This window comes from Microcaecilia unicolor, chromosome 1 (genome assembly GCF_901765095.1).
Source record: "Microcaecilia unicolor chromosome 1, aMicUni1.1, whole genome shotgun sequence".
NCBI classification, from domain to species: Eukaryota; Metazoa; Chordata; class Amphibia; order Gymnophiona; family Siphonopidae; genus Microcaecilia; species Microcaecilia unicolor.
Window position 1 is genome coordinate 507,723,058 of NC_044031.1, and position 26,434 is coordinate 507,749,491.

Sequence of the window (26,434 nt, forward strand, 5' to 3'; positions counted from 1 at the left end):
GACCAGAAAGTTCTTGAAACAAAATCCCCACCCTCTATCCTGCAGTGGAAAAAGCTTGAAAACTATGATCTACAACAAGGAGACCATTTTTAATCTTGGTAACATAGTAAATGACAGCAGATGAAGATCTATATGGCCATCCAATCTGCCCAACAATTTGGCCACAGCACAGCTTAATCATACAATGTTATATGAGATCAACACACAGAGCAGTGTGCCATTATATGCATCCCTATACTAGTATGCCTCATTACAAGGTAAGCTAGCCTCACAAAAATACCTAAAGTTGCTAATTCTGTGAAAGAACCTGAAAGTTAACTTATAAATGCAAAAGGAGCATGAAAGTCTCTGTATGATGCCAAGATTCCTGTTAAAGCACTTATCTCACAATCAAGCCACTTATTCACGTATGCTTCAACTATCTACCCCCCTCCCCCCCAATCTGTTCCACTCAAGTCCAACGGTTATCAGATGCTTTTCTCCACACTCTGCCCTTGGTCCTTATCCTGATAAGATCTGGCCCGACTATTCTACTGGCAAACTCATCCAATTTTATCTAATCTATTCTCAACAAATGGCAATTCACACTATTGAGGCCAGAGTTGTACGTGCTGCTCTGTGCAGCTTACACCCTTCTATGGCCTTTCTGCCCAGAGGCCCAGATCATTTAGTCCGCCCTTGGGGCACTCACACATATGCATGGTGTGCATGGGGAGAGGGGTAAACTGCAGATTTAATAACTGGGGGCTTAAGAGACTTGGGTGGAAATAATAGTAAGGGTTTGGTATTAGTTGGGGCGGGATTCGTGGAAGGTCATAAGAACACAGGCCTTCAGGAATAATGATGATATTAACTAAAACATTATATAAGATGGGGGAAGGGTGCTAGGCACTTAATTTATTATTTAAAATAAAAATTCTGGTCCATAGATTGTACAACAATCTTTATCATCTTCATGTTACAGTTCATTGTTCCGGTACCTGTTTGATTATGTTTCAATCAAGACTTTAAAACTAAAGTGTGAAAGCTTTTGAATTCAGTCACTATCTTTGTTCCCACCACCTCCATGGGAAGGTATTCCAGGCATCCATCAACCTCTCTGTCACAAAGTATTTCCTGATTTTCCCCTAAGTCTATCATCCTGCAACCCCAATTCATGTCCTCTAGTTCTACCATATCTCCTTCTCTGAAAATGATCAGTTTGCATATTACTATCTTTCAAGCAGCGGCCAAGAAAGCAAATAGTATGTTAGGAATTATAAGGAAAAGAAGGGAGAACAAAAACAGATTATAATGATGCCTTTATATTGTTCCATGGTGTGACCACACCTTTAATAGTGTGTGCAAGTCTGGTCACCACATCTCAAAAAAGGATATAGCGGAATCAGAAAAGGTACAGAGAAGAGCGACCAAAACGATAAAGAGGATGGAACGACTACACTATGAGGAAAGGGCTAAAAATGCTAGGGCTGTTCAGCTTGGAAAAGAGACAGTAGAAGGGAGATATAACAGAGTAGAGTAGAACGGGTAGATGTGAATTGCTTGCTTAGTATTTCCAAAAGTACAAGGACCAGGTATATGCAATGAAGCTACTAAGTAGTACATAAAAAAAAAAAATCAGAGAAAATACTTCAACATATAATTAAGCCCTAGAATTCATTGCTAGAGAATGTGGCAAAAGCAGTTAGAATAGAAGATTTAAAAAAAGTATGCACAAGTTCCTAAAAGAAAAGGCCATAAACCATCATTAAGGTGGACTTGGGAAAATCCACAGTTTTTTCCTAGGATAAGCAGCATAAAATTTATTTTACACTTCTGGGATCTTGCCAGATACTTGTGACATGGATTAGTCATGGCTGAAAACATAATAATGGGCTTGATGCACCTTTGGCCGTCCCAATACAGCCATGCTTATGTACATAAGTATCATATTCCCCCTGTCCCTCCTTTCCTCTAGAGTATATATATTCAGGTCGATGAGTCTCTTCACATGTGTCTTTTAGCAAGAACCCTATAATATTTTGTCACCTTTCTCTGAACTGCTTCAAGTCTTTTCATGTTCTTAGCAAGACAGGGCCTTCAAAACGGAACACTTGGAGTACCAAGTGGAGCCTTGCCAACAACCTATACAGAGGCATTAACACTTCCTATCATCCGCTGGCTATGCCTCCCTACACAGCCTAACATCTTTCTGGCTTTGGCCACTGCCTTGTCACACTGTTTTACCACCTTGAGATCCTTAGACATCACCACCTCAAAGTCCATCTCCTGATGCATGCTTATAAACTTTTCACCCCCTATTACATACAACTGTTTTGGATTTCTACATCCCAAGTGCATTACTATGTACTCCTTTGTGTTAAATTTAAACTGCTAGACCTTAGACCATTTTAATTTTTGCAGATTTCTTCTCATGTTGACCATTCCCCTCTGGGATGTCCACTATATTGCTTATGTTCACGTCATCCGCAAAAAGCAAACTTTTCCCTCTAACCCTTCAGCAATACTGTTCACAAATATATTGAACTGACCCAACTTCCACTCAACTACTCACCTTTCTTTCCTTCAAGTGGATTCTCTTTATCACTACCCTCTGTGTTCTCTCAGTCAACCAGCTACAAAGCAGTAAATTTAATACAAATCGGAGAAAATTTTTCTTCACTCAATGTGTAATTAAACTCTGGAATTCGTTGAAGGGAAATGTGGTAAAGGCAGTAAGCTTAGCAGGATTTAAAAAAGGTCTGGACGGCTTCTTAAAGGAAAAGTCCATAGACCATTATTAAATTCACTTTAGAAAATACACTGCTATTTCTGGGATAAGCAGCATAAAATGTATTGAACTTTTTCAGTATCTTGCCAGGTATCTGTGACCTGGATTGGCCACTATTGGAAACAGAATGCTGGGCTTGATGGACCTTTGGTCTATCCCAGTGCGGCAATACTTACGTACTTTGGGACCTATCTTCAGCCCTCTCAGTTTATTTCTGAGCCTCCTGTGAGGAACTCTATCAAAGGCTTTGCTGAAATCCAAGTAGACTATATCTAATGTGTGTCCTCTATTCAGTTCTCTGGCCACCCAATCAAAAATCAATCAAATTTGTTTGGCTTGATTTTGGAAAACCATGTTGTCTCAGATGTTACAACCCACTGGATTCTAGGAAGTTTGCTATGATTTCCATCAGCAGCATCTCTATTAATTTTCTAACCACCAAAGTGAGGCTTACTGGTAGTTTCCCACTTCTCTATCACTAGCATATCAAAGTCCTTAATAAGCCATAAACCATTTTTTGTGAAGCGGGATCATATATTTCATCCTCCCAAGTGTAAAAGTCTAAAATACAAATTAATGCACGCATCTACCTTTTCCTATATGAGCACGCAGCTCTGGAACGCGTTGCCACGTAACCTGAAAACGGTCTATGAATTGACCAATTTCCGTAAACTATTGAAAACCTCTCTCTTCGACAAGATATATCACAAAGATCAACAAATGTAACTGTATAATCTTTAAAATTCCAGAAATGTCTTGTAATGTCTTTTGCTTTAACACTATCATGTATTTCACCACCATGGAACCCAAAACCCTCTGTAAAACCAAATGTATATTCTCTTCTATTTCCAGTATCCATGATGAATTGTAAGCCACATTGAGCCTGCAAAGAGGTGGGATAATATGGGATACAAATGCAATAAATAATAATAATATATGATCAACTACAACCCCGCAGAACTTCTCCTGACTTCAAGGATTTATTAAATAAACCTTTAAAAGGACCTGCCAGGACCTTTCTAGCAATCTCAATATGCTAGGATGCATCCCATCTAGCCCCATGGCTTCTTCCACTTTCAGTTTTACAAGTTCTTTATAAACACTTTCTTCCCTGAACAGTGCGATATCCACTCCACTCCCCTATATGTCATTGTCAGCCCACCATAATCCTTCTTCCAGGACTCTCTTCAAAGAACATGAGGTGTTTGTTTAATGTCTATTTCCTAATCACTCTCCACATGCAATTTCTCAGCATCTTTCAGTCTTGGAATTCCATTTCTAGCCTTCCTCCTTTCCCTTGCATGCCTGAAAAATGTTGTCACCTATCTTTACATTTCTAACCATTTTTTCTTCTGCCTGTGCTTTTGCTAGCTGTATTTCTCTCTTTGCTTCTTAAGGGTTATCTATGTGTTCCTCATAAAACATAAGAATAGCCATACTGGGTCATACCAATGGTCCATCTAGCCCAGTACCCTACTTCCAACCGTGGCCAATTCAGGCCACAAGTATCTGGCAGAAACCCCAATAGTAGCAACAATCCATGCTACCAATCCCTGGGCAAGCATTGGCTTCCCCCATGTCTATCTCAATAACAGACTATGAACTCTTCTTCCAGGAACATGTCGAAACCTTTTTTTAAACCCAGATATGCTAACCACCATTTCCACATCCTCCGGCAACGAGTTCCACAGCTTAACTATTCATTCAGTGAAAAAAACATTTGCTTCTATTTGTTTTTAAAATATTTCCATGCAATTTCATTCAGTGTCCCCTGGTTTTTGTACTTTTGAAAAAAAAAAAAAAAGAGTGAAAAATCGATTCACTTTTACCCATTCTACACCACTCATTATTTTGTAGACCTCAATCATATCGCCCCTCAGCTGTCTCTTTTCCAAGCTGAAGAGCCCTAACCTCTTTAGCCTTTCCTCAAATGAGAGGAGTTCCATCCCCTTTTATCATTTTGGTCACTCTTCTTTGAGCCTTTCCTAAATTTTGCTATATCTTTTTTCAGATATGGCGACCAGAATTGAACCTAACATTCAAGGCGAGGTCGCACCATGGAGTGATACAGAGGCATTATAATATTCTTGGTCTTATCTACCATCCTTTTAATAAGTCCTAGCATCACGTTTGCTTTTTTGGCCACTGCTGCACACTGGACAGAAGATTTCAGTGTATTGTCTACAATGACATCTAGATCTTTTTCTTGGGTGCTAACTCTTAAGGTGGACCCTAGAATCAGGTAACTATGATTCGGACTATTCCTCCCAATGCGCATCACCTTGTATTTGTCCACATTAAATTTCATATGCCACCTGGAAGCCATCTTCCAGTTTCCTAAGGTCGTCCTGCTATTTTTCACAGTCTGCATATGTTTTGACAACTTTGAATAGTTTTGTGTCATCTGCATGACTCAACTTCAGTGTGAACTGCTCGGATGTTCATGCATGTGAAAATCACTGCCTGACGTTTACCGTTGGATACTCCACCTCTTGTGTGTCATGTCACAACTGACCAGGGTCCAAAGACATCTAGGCCCACATAGGTAAATGGTGGTTTGGTACTCAGCCAGTCTGCTTGCAAATCTGCCATTCTTTGTTCTTGATGCTTGCCCCATAGTCTATGACACCTAACAAACTGGTGTATTACAGAGGTGATACTACGTTTTGCTCCCACAATCCATAATCCTGTAGCTCCCTTTGTGAAATGTCTTCCTTGAAGTTTAACTTGCTTGAGGTAATAACACACAAGCAAAGGTGGATATATAGTGCTGAACTGGGACAATAAGAGGGTTCCTTCGCAATCATCTCTAGTTCTGCTTGGGTGAGGTGGCCTTCTGGTCAATGAAGGGGTTAAATTTGAGGAGTAGGCTACCCTTTAGAAGGTTCATGCTTTTACTAATGCCTTTGATTCTTCCACATATGCTTCTTGTTGTATGCAGTGTAGGATGGTACTGTCTGCTCGAATAGTCTCATTACTAAGAGAGGCTTTGAACTGATGTGCCAGTGGTGATAAGTTCTGGGTCTTATCAGCTGACTGATGAGATGAAGACGCAATATGAATAAGGTGTGTCATAGCTCTTCTGAGCATTACCCAACTTGAGAAACGAGAGAAATGATGTGCTCCCAAGTTGCTTTCAGTCACAACGTTAGTAGCAAGATAGTCATCTGCGTCAGATTCAGGGTCTATAAGTTCACAGGAGTCCTCCATCCCTGGAGATGTGTAGTCAGGTTCTAGAAGAAAGTCTTGTCCTGATAACCACCTGACACTGGCACCATTCTGGTGGTACAGTATGCTGGATTTTGGTTAGTTGGCACATAACCACGTACGACCATCTACACTTCCAGAGAACACTAAAAACTTACCTGTTCAAAAAGGCATACCCTTCCAATCCAACATAAATGCCTGATCTCTGCTACTCAACAAAACTAAAATACATAATGGACATAACGCATCCCTTCTGTTGTACAATTCCCTTATGTGGCTGTACCACATGAACTTTATTCCTACCACAACATCAATCTGTATTTGTTTACACCGGAGTCTGCAAACGCCTCTCCGGTACTATGTAAGCCACATTGAGCCTGCAAATAGGTGGGAAAATGTGGGATACAAATGTTACAAATAAATAAATAATAATGCCACTGTTCTGGTCGTATAGACTTCTGTATACAGGGCCGGTCTTAAGGCGAGGTGACTGAGGCGGCCGCATAGGGCCCCGCGCGGCGCGCCTCAGGTTGCCCCATCCCGACCGCCCGAGCTCCAATCCTCCCTCCCTCCCTCCCTCCCAACGGTGCGCGACGGCGGCGTGGTGGGGGCAGTCCACCCCAGATGTCAGCGGGGGGTGGGGGGGGGGTGTGTGCGAGTCCGTTCCCGCTGCTCCCACCCTGTCCTGCCTTTAAAAAAACAATTCGAAGCGCCGGAGTGACAGGCAGCGCGTCTGCCCTGCTACTAAAAATCTCAACGTCGTTGGGCCTTCCCACATTGAGTCCCGCCCTCCTCTGAGGTAACTTCCAATTACCGCGAGGGCGGGCGGGACTCAATGTGGGAAGGCCCGAACGACGTTGAAGAGATTTTTAGTAGCAGGGCAGACGCGAGGCGCTGCCTGTCACTCTGGCGCTTCAAAATTGTTTTTTTTAAGGGCAGTGAGGGTGGTGGGCGGCAGAACGGAGCTGGTAGGTGGGTCGGGGTGGGGGAGGGACTCAGATGGGAGAAGGGTGTGGGGTGGGGAGGGGGTTCTCGGATGGGAGAAGCGGACAGTTGGGGAGGGGACTGGGGTTCTCGATTGGGAGAAGGGAACTGGCACTGGGGTCTGAGAAGGGGCAATATGGGAAAATGGGGGCCAGGTGGGAGAATGTTTCTGAAAAGGGGGGCCCTAATACAAGGCATGTGGATGAAGGGGGCTGGAACTGGGGGCTGAAAAGGAGGGTAGGTGGGATAAGGGGGCTAGTACTGGGACTGGAGGTTGAAAAGGGGCAGGGGCTGAAAAGGGGACAGGGAGAAGTGGCTGGGGGGCTGAAGCTCGGGACTGGTAGGAGAAAAGGGCTGGGGCTGAAATGGGGGACTGGTGGGATAGTGGGGCTGGAACTGGGGGCTGAAAAAAGGGGCAGATCCTGGATGGGGGAGCGAGAGGGAGGGCAAACCCTGGATGGATGGGAGAGGGAGGGCAAATGGTGGATTGAAGGGGCAGAGAGAAGGGGCAGTGAATGGAAGGGATAAAAAGGGCAGACAGTGAATGGATGGGGGAGAGAGAGGGGGCAGACAGGGGCAGATGGTGGATGGATCATGGACGGGGCAGGGAGAGAGGGCAGACATTGGATGGAAGGGGCAGGGAGAGAGGGCAGACATTGGATGGAAGGGGCAGGGAGAGAGGGCAGACATTGGATGGAAGGGGCAGGGAGATAGGGCAGACATTGGATGGAAGGGGCAGGGAGAGAGGGCAGACATTGGATGGAAGGGGCAGGGAGATAGGGCAGACATTGGATGGAAGGGGCAGGGAGAGAGGGCAGATATTGGATGGAAGGGGCAGGGAAAGAGGGCAGACATTGGATGGAAGGGGCAGGGAAAGAGGGCAGACACTGGATGGCAGAGAGAGACCGAAGACAGATGCTGGATGGAAGGAAGACAGTGAAAAGAAGATGAGGAAAGCAGAAACCAGAGAAGACAAACTGTAAATAAAATATATATTTTTATTTTTTTGCTTTAGGATAAAGTAGTATTGTAGATGTGTTAATAAATGTTTATAATAGAACATGTAAACAAGGTAATCTTTTTATTGGACTAATTTTAATACATTTTGGCTAACTTTCAGAGAACAAAACCCCCTTCCTCAGGTCAGGATAGGATACTGTAACAGTAATATACTATATTGACCTGAGGAAGGATGTTTTGGCCCTCTGAAAGCTAAATCTATTAGTCCAATAAATGGTATTATTTTATTTTCTATATTTGTTTTATTTCTATTTGTTAATTTGTAAAGTGGTGGTTGGTATTTGTTAGTTTTTTTCAAATTTACATCTGCTGTCTTTATACTTTGCACAGTACTAGGGGACATTTTCTGTTTCTGTGGTGTTGCATTGTATGCAGAGTCTGGCACCTTGGGGGTTCAGTTTAATTTTTGTCGAAATAGAAAGTTTAAATATTACTACTTATTCTATAGTGGATTAGGGTGTATCTGTGTTTGTGAAAAAGACATGGCTTTCAGTTGGCATTGACTGTGCAGGATCGACAATCTGTACTATTCTGTCTGGTTTCATTTTACAATAGGTGAATTGATGTTCTAGTGCTCACTGTAGTGTTTTAAGATGTTTTCCTTTTCTTTGTGTGATTCGTAGAAATGACTGCTTATGGTATGGTAGAATTACTCTATAGGTCGTGAGTGTTTTGTATTCTCGGCACACCTAGTACTGGATTTTGGAGGGGGGTGTTAAAAAATGACCGGGAGGGAGGGGGGCCTTGGAGCTGGGAGGGAGGTCTTGGAGCTGGGGGGGAGGGAGGGGGGCCTTGGAGCTGTGGGCCTTGGAGCTTGGAGGGGGCGGCCCGGGAGTTCGGAGCCAGGGGTGGCCGGCCCTAAAGCTAGGGTGGAGGTGGAGCTAGGGTGGGGGCGGAGCACGGATAGGCCCCATCAAATTGGTCTGCATAGGGCCCCACACTTGCTAAGACCGGCCCTGTCTGTATATGCTCAACTCCGTTGGTGACTTATACGTAAAATCTCCTGGTTTGGTTGGAGATGTAGCCCAGGATGACTTTACTGCCAGTGTAAAATAGACTGTCCATTTCATTTAGTATCAGTTCTGCTATCTCTTCTGCCAGCACTGCTCCACATAATTCTAAGTATGGCATAGTATTTATTTATTTATTACATTTGTATCCCACATTTTCCCACCTATTTGTAGACTCAATGTGGCTTACATAGTACCGGAGAGGTGTTGCAGACTCCGGTGTAAACAATGTTAATATGTGTTGTAGCTTGAGGCCTATCCACTGGAATGGTGGTGGGCCAAGTTACTGGGCTTTGGCCAGCTGAGCAGCCCTGACTAGGCCTGAAAGCCCACCAATGGCCTTATAGATGGGAACCTGCAAAAGCAGGCCTGCATGATGGGTCTTAACAAATCTGGTAAACTGTCAAATTGAACATAGCACCTAAAATGTAGAAATAATGGATAAAAATGGATGAAGTTTGGTTTTAAAATTAAGTCTGTGGCACTCAGATCATAAGATTATATGAAAGATGATATGAAACTGATATGCTAGTATAGAGATATTTTTGTATCAAGAGAGAGAAAAACAAGTGTTGACAAAAACGGAAATGGCATAATCAGGTGCAATAGCTAAAATAGATATTTTTGTAAGAAGAAGAACATGTTGTTGACAATACCGGAAATCTTGTAATAGCTAAAACGGAAAAAAAAGAGGGTACAAATGAACACCTGCCGGAAAAGGGAAAAAAATGATTCAGAGGTTGGGCAATGTTTAAAAAAAAAGGCTCTTGCCATTGACTTGTATTAAGACCTGTGCCTATAAAAGAGAGAAGATTTTGCCAGATAGTTGGAACATTTCTCCAACTCTTCTCGGAAGGCACAGCTCTGTGCAATTGAACCCAGAATCTGTCTGATGATGATGAATGTACCAAGTTGAAGATTTAATCTTGGTAAGAATAAATTGAACCTTCTTTCTGAAAACCAACTGTGTCTTGATTTCTACTTATTCTTTATCTGTCATTTATTCTACAAAGAAAACCATACACAAGAGATCCTCACTCCCTGAACTAACTAGGGTAGATCTTTATATTTGGGAACATAAATGTCCAAAGATCTCCTTAGACCCTATTAGACAGAAAGCTGTGGTCATGGGAATAAGGTGTGAACTCCGCCTTCTGATGCCTCCCCAGAACAGACCCCCATGTCACTGGGTAACCCCGGAGGTCAGTCAAACAATTCAAACCCTTTTGGATGAACTAACGCTCTTTACCCCTCCGTGTAGAGGGGTCAAGAAGGGGTCTAAAAGGGGGGCATTAAAACAACAAATACAAAGTGATGTTGTGGTAAGATAAAGTTCATGTGGCACAGCCACATTAGGGAATTGTACAACGGAAGAGTTGTGTTATGTCCATTACGTACTTTAGTTTTGTTGTGTTGCAGAGATCAGGCATTTATGTTGGATTGGTGGGGTATGCCTTTTTAAACAGGTTAGCTTTTAGTTTTTTCCGGAAGTTTAGGTGGTCGTAAGTAGTTTTCAAGGCTTTTGGTAATGCATTCCACAGTTGTGTGCTTATGTAGGCGAAACTGGATGTGTAAGTTGATTTGTAGTTGAGTCCTTTGCAGCTTGGGTAGTGCAGATTTAGGTACGTTCATGTTGATTTGGATGTTTCTAGTTGGTAGGTTCAATCAAGTCTGTCGTATCCCGGGGCTTCACCGTAGACAATTTTGTGAACCAGAGTGCAGATTTTGAAAGCAATGCATTCTTTGATTGGGAGCCAGTGTAGTTTTTCGCGGAGGGGCTTTGCGCTTTGAAATTGCGTTTTTCCAACGATAAGCCTAGCTGCTGTGTTTTGAGCGGTCTGAAGTTTCTTTAATGTTTGTTCTTTGCATCCCGCATAAATTCCATTGCAGTAGTCTACATGGCTTAGTACCATTGATTGTATCAGGTTGCAAAACGTTTCCCTCAGGAAGAATTGTTTCATGCGAGTTTCCACATTGAGTGGAACATTTTTTTTGTTGTGGATGTCACTTGGCTCTCTAGTGTTAGGTTGCGGTCCAATGTAACGCCGAGGATTTTCAGGCTGTCTGAGACAGGGAGGGTGTAATCTGGGATGTTGATCATTGTGGGGTTGTCCGCGTTGTGTTGGGATGAGAGGATAAGACAGTGTGTTTTTTCTTTGTTGAGTTTTAGTTGAAATGCATTTGCCTAAGAGTCCATGATGTTCAAGCTGATCTTGATTTCGTTGGTGATTTCTGTCAATTTAGATTTGTAAGGAATGTATATTGTGGCATCATCTGCATAGATGAAGGGATTAAGGCCTTGGTTGGATAAGGACTTGGCTAGTGGGGTCATCATTAGGTTGAAGAGGGATCTAGGTGTCGTCGTTGATGATACATTGAAACCTTCTGCTCAGTGTGCTGCTGCGGCTAAGAAAGCAAATAGAATGTTAGGTATTATTAGGAAAGGAATGGAAAACAAAAATGAGAATGTTATAATGCCTTTGTATCGCTCCATGGTGCGACCACACCTCAAATACTGTGTTTACTGTAATTTGTTGCAATTTTATACAACTGCAGTGTAGAAAGAATTAAAAGATCATTATGATCAAGATAAGGAGAAACACTGGGTGACAGTGGAAAGGAACTTCTTGAGAGACATAGTTAGGATGAGGAATGAGATGATTTAGGGAGATGGGATCCACACCGGTCTCACCCTCTGGTTGACTGTCTAAGGAAAATCTGAGAGGAGACTGAGGAGGATGGGTGCTGTGAGGAGCCCTAAACCACTCAGTAGACTTCTGAATCACATGCCATTATCCACTGCATATGTTTGACCATTTGGGAGAAAACTCAAGAGGGGTTAGGAATGGGAAGATATATGGACTTATTTGCATCAGTTGCAGGAATTAACAACTAACAAAATCAAGGTCTATCAGTATTTTCAGATGCAGGATTTTCTGATGGGGAGGGATGTTAAGTGCAGCCTACATAAGGAAATAAGCCAGAGAAAGCTTTGTTTAAAGAGGGTTGCATAAAAAGGTTCTTACAAGATTATATAAGGATCTGAGGGAGTTATATGCAGTGCTATTGCAGTATACACTAAAGAGAAGCACATATACCGAACGAGAGGTCAGCAGGGAGGGGGATGCTGGAGGAAATGTGAGGGTTAGGAAATTACAAGAACATGTAGTGGGACTGCAAGAAGGGCCAGGAGTTTTGGAACAGTGTGTGAGATAAAATTAAACGCTAGACAGAGATGGATTAGAGGACCTTACCAGAATGTGGTTTATTGGGATTACCACTCCATAGGGGATCTAATAATGGGATGTAAAAATTCGACCTGACACACGTTTTTGCTAAGCAGGTACGGTAAGTCTCATAGGCAAAGATATATATATATATATATTGCATTTATTGGTATATAAGAATACCAACTTGCTGATATGACATAGTTGAGTGGAGGAGTGGCCTAGTGGTTAGTGCAGTGGACTTTGATCCTGGGAAACTGAGTTCGATTCCCACTGCAGCTCCTTGTGACTCTGGGCAAGTCACTTAACCCTCCATTGCCCTTGGTACAAAATAAGTACCTGAATATATGTAAACCGCTTTGAATGTAGCTGCAAAACCTCAGAAAGGCGGTATATCAACTCCCATTTCCCTTTCTCTACTTTTTTTCACTTTATTTAAAATGATGATATACGAGTAAACGTCAGATGATTAAATTTAATGAAAGCAAAATTTGGAATGTTTCCCTGTTGGTTGTTGCAGGGATTAGTGGTCCTTGAGCTGACTTATTTTAGGCTTTTGCGTGCAAAAGTAGCCTGTGTGTTGTGCTATTTATTTCTTTGAGAACAAGCAACATGTCGAAGTTCAGTTATCTGTACCTGGGAAGGAGGGAGGGAGATTCCACAGCTTGGCATGATTGTTGGAATAATGGTTCTCATACTTATCCTGAGGCGCCCCAAATTCTCAGGATATCTATAGTTAATATCCTTGAGAGACTTGCACGCACTGCCTGCATGGTATGCACATTTTTCTTATGCTTATTTGTGGTGGATATCCTAAAAACCTGCGGTTCCCTCAGGGAAGGTTTGGGAACCACTGTTCTAGAAGCTTTTGGACCCTACTGTGCACGTGCAGCATAGGGCTACTTATTTCTAAAGCTACCAAGCAGGGTCTTGTTTTTCATTTTTCCACAGATCCACCAAAATGTCTTCCCCTCGTGGAACACTTCCTAAATGTGTGTAATTTTCTGCATAGAAATTTTCTGACATGAATGGGCCTCCTTAGGTTCCGATTCATGTTTTAAAGTTTCCCTTTTTTTCTGTTTTTACCTCTAGGTATGCCCTTTTTAATGCTTAGTGATTCATAAGGGCTTTTTGTTTTAAAATAGTATTTGATTTCACTGTGGCTATCTTTTCCAGTGTTTATGATGTAGATGGAAGCTACCAGTTGTTTTATAAAGTGCAGGCTGTGTGTGGTATAACCTGTCTGGTATGGAAGCATACATTTTTGGTGTTGGCAGTGTTAGTGGCCTAGTCATACATCCATGCATTCTAACCTCTCTCAGGAGAGGATTTCATAACCATGAAGTGCAAAGAGAGTCTCAATGGTTATTAAGGACAATCTGATTACCGAGTTAGCTTGAAAGGGTCTGCTTGAAGCAGTCCCCTTAGATTAAAAACTATATAAAGAAGAAAGGTCCCCACTAACTTTCTTTCTGAGAAGCACTGAGAAAAGAGGATATTCTCAGGTATGTGAACATTATTTTGCTCTGTGCTTTGGGAACTTAAAGACTGGGGTTAAAAGGAGGAATTTTAAGTTATTGATAGGCAGAATAAAAATATTAAAAAAGCAAACTACTATAGATTAAAAACTGGTTAAATGAGAGAAAGAGTAGGGTTAAATGGTTGGTATTCTCAATGGAGAAGGGTAGAAAGTGGGGCTCCCCAGGGGTCTGTGTTGGGACCGCTGCTTTTTAACATTTATAAATGATCTAGATATAAGAATAACTAGTGAGGTAATTAAATTTGCCGACGACACAACGTAATTCAAAGTTGTTAAATCACAAGCAGATTGTGAAAAATTGCAAGACAACCTTACAAGACTGGGCATCCAAATGGCAGATTATGGTTAATCTGCAAAGTGGAGGAGTGGTGGAGGAGTGGCCTAGTGGTTAGAGCACCGGTCTTGCAATCCAGGAGGTAGCCGGTTCAAATCCCGCTGCTGCTCCTTGTGATCATGGGCAAGTCATTTAACCCTCCATTGCCTCAAGTACAAACTTAGATTGTGAGCCCTCCTGGGACAAAGAAATATCCAGTGTACCTGAATGTAACTCATCTGAGCTACTACTGAAAAAGGTGTGAGCAAAATCTAATAAATAAGTGATGCATGTGAGAAAGAGGACCCGAACAGGAAAAGGAACCTAGGAGTCATCGTTGATGATACTTTGAAACACTCTGCTCAGTGTGGTGCGGCAGCAAAGAAAACAAATAGAATGTTAGGTGTTACGTATTAGGAAAGGAATGGAAAATAAAATGAGGATGTTATAATGTCTTTGTATCGCTCCATGGTAAAAGCGCACCTTGCATACTGTGTACAATTCTGGTCACCGCATCTCAAAAAAGATATAGTGGAATTAGAAAAGGTACAGAGAAGGGTAACGAAAATGATAAAGGGGATGGGGCGATTTCCCTATAAGGAAAGGCTAAAGCGGCTAGGGCTGTTCAGCTTGGAGAAAAGATGGCTGAGGGGAGATATGATAGAGGTATACAAAATATTGAGTGGAGTGGAATGGGTAGACGTGAATCGCTTGTTTACTCTTTCCAAAAATACTAGGACTAGGGAACATGCAATGAAGCTACAAAGTAGTAAATTTAAAACGAATCAGAGAAGGTATTTCTGCACTCAATGTGTAATTAAATTCTGGAATTCGTTGCCAGAGAATGTGGGAAAAGCAGTTAGCTTAGTTGGGTTTAAAAAAGGTTTGGATAGCTTCCTAAAACAAAAGTCCATAAGCCATTATTAAAATGGACTTGGGAAAATCCACTGCTTATTTCTGGAATAAGCAGCATAAAATGTACTGGGATCTTGCCAGGTACTTGTGACCTGGATTGGCCACTGTTGGAAACAGGATACTGGGCTTGATGGACATTCGGTCTGTCCCAGTATGGCAACACTTACATACTTAATTACATCAGGTACAAACTAGGCAGGTTAGCTGAGCCTTTTGGCATTTACCCATTCTCTTCTGTGTTACGTTTCTAAATTAATTCAGTATTCTTTTTCCGAAAATAGCGAAGATATAGCAAGCCATTCATTCTCACGTGAGTGACATCATCCATGTCGCTCAATGAGGAGCTTCAATAAAGCTAATATAGCTTTAAGAGCACGCACCGCGTTCCCACCACACATGCGCACGTGCCTCCTGCAGTACAATAGTATAGCTACCAAATAGGAGACAACACCAAGGGGATGTGGGCGGGACTGTCAGAATATGAAGTCTGCTTTCCTCAGAGAATACCTGCTACATGTAAGTACCTTTGCTTTCTCCAAGGACAAGCATGTCATTCTCCTGTGGGAATCCCTAGCTACCAGGCTCACCAAAAACAACAATCACAGGTCAACTGGAGCTCGCAATGGCGAGGGCAAAATAGTAATTAACTTCAAAGTATATACAGTGGTGGAAATAAGTATTTGATCCCTTGCTGATTTTGTAAGTTTGCCCACTGACAAAGACATGAGCAGCCCATAATTGAAGGGTAGGTTATTGGTAACAGGAGAGATAGCACATCACAAATTAAATCCGGAAAATCACATTGTGGAAAGTATATGAATTTATTTGCATTCTGCAGAGGGAAATAAGTATTTGATCCCTCACCAACCAGTAAGAGATCTGGCCCCTACAGACCAGGTAGATGCTCCAAATCAACTCGTTACCTGCATGACAGACAGCTGTCGGCAATGGTCACCTGTATGAAAGACACCTGTCCACAGACTCAGTGAATCAGTCAGACTCTAACCTCTGCAAAATGGCCAAGAGCAAGGAGCTGTCTAAGGATGTCAGGGACAAGATCATACACCTGCACAAGGCTGGAATGGGCTACAAAACCATCAGTAAGACGCTGGGCGAGAAGGAGACAACTGTTGGTGCCATAGTAAGAAAATGGAAGAAAGTACAAAATGACTGTCAATCGACAAAGATCTGGGGCGCCACGCAAAATCGCACCTCGTGGGGTATCCTTGATCATGAGGAAGGTTAGGAAATCAGCCTACAACTACAAGGGGGGAACTTGTCAATGATCTCAAGGCAGCTGGGACCACTGTCACCACGAAAACCATTGGTAACACATTACGACATAACGGATTGCAATCCTGCAGTGCCCGCAAGGTCCCCCTGCTCCGGAAGGCACATGTGACGGCCCGTCTGAAGTTTGCCAGTGAACACCTGGATGATGCCGAGGAGGTGATTGGGAGAAGGTGCTGTGGTCAGATGAGACAAAAATTGAGCTCTTTGGCATTAACTCAACTCGCCGTGTTTGGAAGGAAGAGAAATGCTGCCTATGACCCAAAGAACACCGTCCCCACTGTCAAGCATGGAGGGGAAATGTTATGTTTTGGGGGTGTTTCTCTGCTAAGGGCACAGGACTACTTCACCGCATCAATGGGGAGAATGGATGGTGGCCATGTACCGTACAATTCTGAGTGACAACCTCCTTCCCTCCGCCAGGGCCTTAAAAATGGCTCGTGGCTGGTCTTCCAGCACGACAATGACCCAAAACATACAGCCAAGGCAACAAAGGAGTGGCTCAGGAAGAAGCACATTAGGGTCATGGAGTGGCCTAGCCAGTCACCAGACCTTAATCCCATTGAAAACTTATGGAGGGAGCTGAAGCTGCGAGTTGCCAAGCGACAGCCCAGAACTCTTAATGATTTAGAGATGATCTGCAAAGAGGAGTGGACCAAAATTCCTCCTGACATGTGTGCAAACTCATCATCAACTACAGAAGACGTCTGACCGCTGTGCTTGCAACAAGGGTTTTGCCACCAAGTATTAGGTCTTGTTTGCCAGAGGGATTAAATACTTATTTCCCTCTGCAGAATGCAAATAAATTCATATACTTTCCACAATGTGATTTTCCGGATTTAATTTGTGATGTGCTATCTCTCACTGTTACCAATAACTACCCTTCAATTATGGGCTGCTCATGTCTTTGTCAGTGGGCAAACTTACAAAATCAGCAAGGGATCAATACTTATTTCCACCACTGTACAACTGTGTGAGAGTACAGCCTGGAACAGAACAAAACAGGCCTAGCAGGATTCAGTTGGATTCAGGTGCCCTTATTTTATCATCCTCACTTTAATATTCCCTTATCTCTTGTTTGTCCTGTTTGTCTGTCCTAATTAGATTGTAAGCTCTGTCGGGCAGGGACTGTCTCTTCATGTTCAAGTGTACAGCGCTGCGTACGTCTAGTAGCGCTTTAGAACTAATAAGTAGTAGTAGTAGTTTTTCCGATGGCGACTCCCCTCCTGTTGGGATCAAAAGAAACAAACAACTGGGCAGACTGTCTATAGGACTTGTCCGCTTCCACGTAAAAGGCCAATGCTCTTTTACAGTCCAAGGTGTGCAACTTGTCTTCACCAGGGCGGGTATGTGGATGGGGAAAAACGTTGGCAAGACAATTGACTGGTTCAGATGGAATTCAGACACTACCTTCGGCAAGAACTTAGGGTGAGTGCGGAGGACTACTCTGTTATGATGAAACTTGATATAAGGTGCATGCACTACCAGGGCTTGGAGCTCACTGACTCTACGAGCTGAAGTAACAGCCACCAAGAAAATGATCTTCAAGGTCAAGTACTTCAGATGGCAGGAATTCAGTGGCTCAAAAGGAGGCTTCATCAGCTGGGTGAGAATGACGTTGAGATCCCATGACACTGGGTGAGGTTTGACTGGGGCTTCGACAAAAGCAAACCTCTCATGAAGCGAACAACTAAAAGGCGTCCAGAGATAGGCTTACCCTCTACACGTTCATGATAAGCCTAATTGCACTAAGGTGAACTCTTACGTAGAAGGTATTCAAGCAGGGTCTGTTGTAGGACAAGAAAAGGGATCTAGGGCCTTGCTGTCACACCAGACAGCAAACCTTCTCCATTTGAAATAACACTTTTTCGTGGAATCATTCCTGGAAGCAATGATCGGGAGAAACTCTCTGAAAAACCTAAAGAGGCAATTTCTAAGCTCTCAACATCCAGGCCGTGAGATCCAGAGACTGGAGGTTGGGATGTAGAAGCGACCCCTCGATCTGGGTGATGAGGGTCAGAAAACACTCCAATCTTCACGGTTCTTCGCAGGACAACTCCAGAAGAAAAGGGAACCAGATCTGACAAGGCCAGAAGGAGCAACCAGGATCATTGTTCCATGGTCTTGCTTGAGTTTCAGCAAAGTCTTCCCTACTAGAGGTATGGGAGGATACGCATACAGAAGGCCTGCTCCCCCCCAATGCAGGAGAAAGGCATCCGACGCTAGTCTGTCGTGGGCCTGAAGTCTGGAATAGAATTGAGGGACTTTGTGATTGATCTGAGTGGCAAAAAGATCCACCGAGGGGGTGCCCCACGCTCGGAAGATCTTGTGGACAATGTCCCTGTTTAGCGACCACTCATGAGGTTGCATGATCCTGCTCAACCTGTCGGCCAGACTTGTTTACGCCTGCCAGATACGTGGCTTGGAGAATCATGCCATGACGGCGTGTCCAAAGCCACATCCGGACGGTGAGATCTGGTGACCCCCTACTTGTTGGTGTAATACATGGCAACCTGATTGTCTGTCTGAATCAGAATGATTTGGTTGGACAGCTGATCTCTGAAAGACTTGAGCATGTTCCAGATCGCTCGTAATTCCAGGAGGTTGATCTGAAGACCCTTTTCCGGAAAAGACCAAGCTCCTTGAGTGTGAAGCCCATCTACCTGAGCTCTCCATACCAGAAGGGATGCATCCGTCGTCAACACTTTTTGCAGCTGAGGAAGTCCCAAGGTCAAATTGGATCGAACGGTCCACCACTGAAGGGAACTGCAAAAGAAGGTGGAGAGATGGATCACATCCTCTAGGTCCCCTGTGGGCTGGCACCATTGGGAAGCTAGGGTCCATTGAGCTGATCTCATATGCAGGTGTGCCATGGGAGTTAAATGAACTGTGGAGGCCATGTGTCCTAAGAGTCTCAACATCTGCCGAGCTGTGATCTGTTGAGACGCTCGAGCAATGGACAGGAGGGCCAGGGGATTGTCTGCCCTTGCCTGGGGAAGATAAGCTCGAGACGTCCGTGTGTTCAACAGAGCTCCAATGAACTCCAATTTTTGAACGGGGACGAGATAGGACTTGGGATAATTGATCATGAAGCTCAGTAGCTCTAGCACTCGAATAGTCATCCGCATGGACTGTACAGCGCCTGCCTCCGAGGCGCTCTTCACCAGCTAATCGTCGAGATAAGGGAACACATGCACTCCCAGTCTGCATAGCGATGCTGCGACAACAGCCAGGCACTTTGTGAAAACCCTGAGCACAGACACGAGGCCAAAGGGCAGTACAAAGTACTGGAAGTGCCAAGTTCACAACCGAAATCGAAGATACTTCCTGTGAGCTGGGAGTATCGCGATGTGGGTATAGGCATCCTTTAAGTCCAGAGAGCATAGCCAATCGTTTTCCTGAATCATGGGAAGAAGGGTGCCCAGGGAAACCACCCTGAACTTTTCTCGGACTAGGAATTTGTTCAGGGCCCTTAGGTCTAGGATGGGACACATCCCCCGTTTTCTTTTGCACAAGGAAGTACCTGGAATCCCAGCCCTTCTTCCCCTGGTGGAATGGGTTCGACCGCACTGGCCTTTAGAAGAGCGGAGAGTTCCTCTGCAAGTACCTGCATGTGCTGGGAGCTGTAAGAATGAACTCCCTGTGGACTATTTGGAGGCTTGGATTCCAGACTGAGAGTGTACCCTAACCAGACTATTTGAAGAACCCACCGGTCGGAGGTTATAAGAGGCCACCTTTGGTGAAAAAATATTAACCTCCCCCCAACTGGTAAGTCATCCTGAACGGGCACTTGCACTGTGGCTATGCTTCACTGGAGCCAGTCAAAAGCCCGTCCCTTGCTTTTTCTGGGAGCCGCAGGGGCCTTAGGCGCATGTTGATGACGAGAACGAGCACACTGGGACTGAGCCTGGGTAGGCTGCCGAGAAGCAGGAGTGTACCTACGCCTATTATAGGAATAGGGAGCACTCCTCTTCCCTCCAAAAAACCTCCTAGATGAGGTGGTGGTAGCAGAAGACGCCTGGCGGGAGAGAGAATCCATAGCATCATTGTGCTTTTTGATCTGATTGACCACATCCTCTACCTTTTCACCAAAAGTTTATCCCCTGGCAAGAACATCCGCCATTCGCTGCTGGATCTTATGATCCAGGTCAGAGACATGCAGCCATGAGAGTCTGCGCATCATTATACCTTGAGCAGCTATTCTGGATGTCACATCAAAAGTGTCGTAAGTACCCTGGCCAGGAATTTTCGACACACCTTCTGCTGCCTGACCAACCTGGTGAAAAAGGTTCGGCCAGCTCCGGAGGAAGTGCTTCGACCCAAACTAGACAGTTGCCTTACCGAGTTCCGGAAGTAGATGCTCGTGTAGAGATGGCATGTCTGAATCTTGGCTACGAGCATAGCAGCCTGATACGTCTTCCTCCCAAAAGAATCCGAGGTCCTAGACTCTCTACCTGGGGGCACCGAGGCATAGTCCCTAGTACACTTGGCTCTCTTGAGAGCAGAATCCACCACCATGGAATTGTGAGATAGCTGAGACTTCACCATTACCAGCTCTCAGTGGACTCTGTACTGGGACCTCAGCTTTTTAGGGACCAATGATTAGAGAGAGGGACTGACCAGTTTGCATAAGAATGACCCTGAGGTGTTATGCAAAGGAGCCGTTGCAACCTCTGTAGGTAGAGAAGGATTATCCAAGACCTCGAGCATCTCAGCCCTGGGCTCATCCACAACCTCCATAGGGAAGGTAACACCCTTAGACATTTCCCGAACAAAGGAAGAAAAAGAAAGACTCTCAGGCGGAGACATCCTTCTCTCAATGGGCGGAGTAGGATCAGAGGGGACCCCATAGGACCCTTCTTCATTAAAGTATCTGGGATCGTCCTCTTCCTCCCACGAACGCTCATCCTTGGTATCGGACAAAAGCTCTCTAAGAGCAGCCTGAACCCGAGCCTGTCTCGACGTCGAGGAACGACGACCTCGAGGGCGATGTCGAGAAGTCAACCCCTGCCTGGACTGCGGCGAAGTTTCCTCCGCCGACGAGGAGTCGACCCAGGTGGCAGCCGACGTCGATGCTGCAGGCGGCACCAAGGCCGGGGACCTCACCACAGGCGAAGGACCAGATGCCGCTTCAACAGACGGTGCAGAAGGTGCAAACACCCCTGGCACCGAAGTAGAATGGCGCAGCAATCCCTCCAGTAGCTCTGGAAGAAGGGCCCTGATGAGTTCGTTGAGAGCCGCCATCGGAAAAGGCTGCGAGGCCGGTGGCAGAATCTGTGGGGGCTCGAGAGCCGGTACCAGGCTGCCAGAAGACTGACACATCGGTACCTCCTGTATAGAGGGTGAGCAGTCTTCTTGGCGCCGACACTTATCGGGTGCTGAATCCCTCAGCTCCCCGTTCTCAGTACCGCGCATGGAAGGAGATCGATGACTGTGCTTCTTAGCCTTTGGTACCGAGGAGTCTCGATGACTGGCGTCGAGCAAACAGGAGGACATGTAATCCTCATGCCTCCTCGGGGCCGGGCCAACGAAGGGCAGTAGGCCTCGAGACAGGTAGAGACCCACTTGATGCCTCGCTGCTCCCAGCGCGATGTGGTCATTCGGCAGCCATTACCTGTGCTCTCAAAGTCAATGCTTCCCTCAACATTGATGCCGCCGACCTCGGTACCGATGCTGACGTCGAAGGACCGGACCGATCCAGAAAAATTTCTCGTTGAGCCTCCCAAGACACTTGGGTCCGTTTTTTCATCAAAGGACACAGCTTACAAGCAGCTGGTAGATGATCAGGCCCAAGGCACTGGAAACACCACACATGGGGGTCGGTACCCGACATGGTCCGGTTGCACCGAGTACAACGCTTAAAGCCGCTGGGTGTCCTCGATGACATGGATGGAAAAACGGCGTCTGCGAAATTAAAGGACGCGATTGTGCCAATTAAAGGCACAAAAAGGGGAACAAAAGATGGCCGCAGCGAAAAGAAAAGAAACAAACCTAGTGACTAAAACTAAGAAAAAGGGAACTGCTTTTTTTTTTTTAATTTTGTATAAAGACGACAAAAAAGAAGAAAAAGGAAACAATCACGAACAGACTTCCTGTGCCGAGAGGAACACAGCAGAAAACGTTGCACCTCAGACGCGGAGGAAAAAATACTGAGGTCCTTACTCATGCGACGGGCGGGAAACCAGTGCGCACCACTCGCGCACCAGAAGACTCTGGAAGATTTTTGCTAGCAAAACTTCCAATCCTGGGCCGAAGTGGACATCGACCCAAGTGTGAGAACAAGCAGCCTGCTTGTCCTCGGAGAAACAAAGTCACCAGACAACAATGGTAGAAAAAAATCATTTTATTTTCATTATAGTGTTTGGAATATATCCACTTTGAGAATCAGGTGCTCAGCGTTACAAATTTATTTTTATTTACTTATTTATGGCATTTTATCACACATTAAACATGAATTGGATTGGAACCTGGGAGCATTTAATTTTTTTTTTTCTGGAGAGAGTAATGCATTGCCCCCCCCCCCCCCCCCCCCACCCAGTTCTCTCCCCGGCTAGAGCCAGCTCTGCAATTTTGGGGGGAGGGTGCGCAGAGGTGGACTCGGGAGAGACCCTGTTGTTAAACATTTACCAGCACACCACTGCTTATATATATTTTTATTTTTAGTGATATGGACTCTTGGCCACTGGGAACTGGAAGATGACCACCAGGCCATCAAAACAGCTGTGAGGTGGTGTAAAGTCAGACTTAGCCTGTGACCGAGAGGTGAAACATTATAACCCTGTGTCAATTCCCAGAGCCATCTATTTTTTTTTTTTATTGAAATTTGAAAATAAACTATAGCAGAAATGAAATCACAATACAATTAAATTCTGCCATCATAATCATAATGGAAAGAAAAAAACAACTTATTCAATTCACTACATTACGGAAGCTAATCCTAATGTGGAGAAGAGAGAGAAAATTTACCCTTATTGTTTTGTAATACTGTTGCCTTATTTAACTTCCCCAGAGGAAAGACATCAAAACTATATTTACTTATTCAAAAGGAAAGCCTCCAGTTGAGAAGGATCATTAAAAGCATAATTAGTTTGCTGATAGGAATTAGCTAATACTTTAGATTTTAATTGAAGAAATGGTGTCCTTCTCAGCTGGGTAGCAGACCACAATACATCAAATCTTTCTTTGAAAAATAAGCCTTTAAGACTAACAATTTATCCTTCTCAGTGGTAAAGAAATAAGTAAAGTAGCCCTACGCCATCTATTTTACTTAAAACTGATATTTTAACAACACGTCTTACCTTAGGCTCTCTCAAATAACAGTACATGGCCTGAGTCACATCAGCAGCATGAACTGCATTGTGGTAAGGATTCTGACTGTGGTAATCATCTTGAACCATTACTGGAAAACAAAGTTTTTTTATTTCAGCAACCCGGTATCATCAATAATTTAGAAAAACTAACTATTTGCATTAACATACTTTGTTTATAAAAGCATATTAAAACACTCAGTGTGCGCTGGTTATCTGGCTACTAATGCAGCATTTCTTAAAGATCACTAAGTTCAGAGTCAATGCTAAGGATGTGCACAGGCAAGAGAAATTTGAATAGTTTTTGTTTTTCAATGAAGTTTTCCATATTTTCAGTGCTATGGTGGTTAGTCTCACATACTTGTTTTAATGAGGAATTTTTAGTGTTCACTAAACTGATTTAGGGCACATTAACAGCCAAAATTAGGCACTCTAAGTTGATTCGTACACATTAGATCAATATAGCATGCACTAAATTTAAGACATTATAGAACTGCACGCATATTAACAAATGGTATTAAGACAGTTACTTTAGCCTGTAACATACACACATTACCAGCAGCATTGCCCAAGTTACTTTGTAAAAGTATTATGTTACACTTACTACTTACTTGTTTAATAAAAGTGATAAGTTAAATTACTGTGAAAAGTAATACATTACAGGCACTAGTTACTTACAACGTTGTAAATATATTACAGTTATTAGTTGCTTGTTTAATAAAATAAGCAACTGTTTAAAGTCATATTACAGTTACTAGCTATTTAATAAAAATGTTAAAATATTGAGACTGTATAAAGTGATGATATTATATTACTTAGTGGAAAAATAATGATTACAGTTATTTTATTGCATGTGCATAAAAGTAACCATTACAATTACTTGTTACTTTTAAAAGTAATATATTACTGCCTAACACTAATTACCAGCTGTGGTAATAGTAATGGAAATCAAGTAAACTAAGCACTGTTGCCTTGGCTCTGACATAATATTTACTACTTATTTGGATTTAGCTCACACCTTTTTTTCTGTAGTAGTTCAAGGTGAGTAATATTCAGGTACAATATTTCCCTATTTCCAAAGGGCTTACAATTTAAGTTTGTGTCTGGGATAATGGAGGATTAAATGACTTGCCCAAGATCACAAGGAACAGCAGTGGGATATGAACCAGGTTTCCCTCATTGTTCAGTGCTCTGTTCCTCCACTCCTTCACTGGATCATTTAGTTGCAATAAGATATGTGTTCCACTACCCAGCTGAATAACATTCTTTCCGCTACTGTAGTTCCTGCTGTTAGGATCAATAAAAATGAGCTGACTGGACCAATGATGTGGCTGTGTCCTTTACATATTGTATGCCAGCTATTGGTTCAAAACAGATCTCCTCTGTTTTAGGGTGTTATTGGAGTACTTGACATTTAGTGTAAGTTATAACAAAACTGGGTGTCAGGTACCCCAATAACATCCTAAAACAGTGTGTCTCTGTTTTGCATCCACAGATTTGGAGGTTCCACCGAGATAGCTATCTAGATAAGTAGATGAGCAATTAATTAATCTGCACCCCAATATTAAGTTCTAGCGTTCGAGGGATGCAGCTCACTTGATAACTGTCATTTAGGAGCATTAGCCAAGCTATTAGAGGCTTTGGACTGCTTCCCAGTAGCTTATTAACTTTGTTTATAATTAGCTGGGAACATGTTTACAAAATAATCTGAGTACTGGCATGCTTACCGGACTCAAGTCCCTGAGTAATGTTTCACTTTTGCTAAATGATGTTAACAGTCTAATAAGCTGCTCAAAGTAAGAGAGTGTATTTTAAACCTAGAGACAGCCTGTATTTATATGTGCATAGACACAGAGGTCTGCTCATTACATACGGACAGTGAACCACATTGCCCGTATTAGACGGCTGTTCCCTAGAAGAGTAACTGGTTACAGTGACCAAATTAACATTGATTGGCATGGTGTAAGCTAGAAACTACTCAATAATAGCAGCAACAAAGAAAAGAATCATCTCTATAAACACAGTAGAACTACTTTAATTCCCTCTTTGTTACTAGAGCAGTGCTTCTCATTGCATTATTGTAGTTACCCTCTTTCAAGTGGCAGCATATTTAACATAACTTTAAAGCAAGCTAGTAGTCAGGATGGCAGGAGTAGTACATGTTTCCTGTTCACCCGTAAGCTACCTCCTTGGTGTGATGTGGGAATAATAGCCTCGGGCCCTAGGTTCAGGGAGGTAAGGGCAATGCTCTAAGTACTGAGGAAGAGGGATGCACCGAACATACGGGAAAGGATGGCTGAGGCAATAAAGCTTTGTGAACAAATTTTTAACATTCCCGACCCTGTTGCATACTATGATTATGGCAATCCCTGTATATAAGCTTGCCATAGAGTTGAGTTGGGTGAGGGCTCTCTGTGAGTCCCCCCTACCCTTTAAAAGATTCTTTGAGCTAAAAGACAATGTATTAGTGCTTGAAATGGTAATTATGCAGTCCACTCTAGGTCTCTCTGCAGGACACATAACTGTGGTAAACTGATTTGGGAATTGCCTCTCCAAGATAACTGTCTGCGGATCATAACTGAAATTATTGTCCTGGGATATTCAGAGTTAAAACAACACCTGTCATTGGATGGACTGAGAGGAACACAACCCTGCCCTCTTTGTAAAAGGTGAGGCAGACTGTTCCTGTCCTACTTGCATAATGCTAAAGTCTATTGCCGATGTAGATATTGGATTTTACAAGGAGACAGTTCAAGGGTTGGTCTCTCTCTTTGAGGAGGATGGCACTGTGTATGGTCTCACAGGAAACGCAGAATTAGGGTGCTGTGAACCAGAGCAAAGTTGCAGTATA

The 26,434-nt window shown here is 43.6% G+C and overlaps 1 protein-coding gene across 1 annotated transcript in view; it reads right to left on the bottom strand.

Annotated features, from left to right (window-relative positions):
* PDE7A (phosphodiesterase 7A) overlaps window positions 1–26,434 on the bottom strand; it is a 333,862-nt gene that overhangs the window by 68,372 nt on the left and 239,056 nt on the right. Inside the window, exon 7 of the mRNA XM_030215118.1 lies at window positions 23,575–23,675. Within this exon, the coding sequence (XP_030070978.1) occupies window positions 23,575–23,675 (101 nt within the window). The remainder of the gene's footprint in view (window positions 1–23,574; window positions 23,676–26,434) is intronic.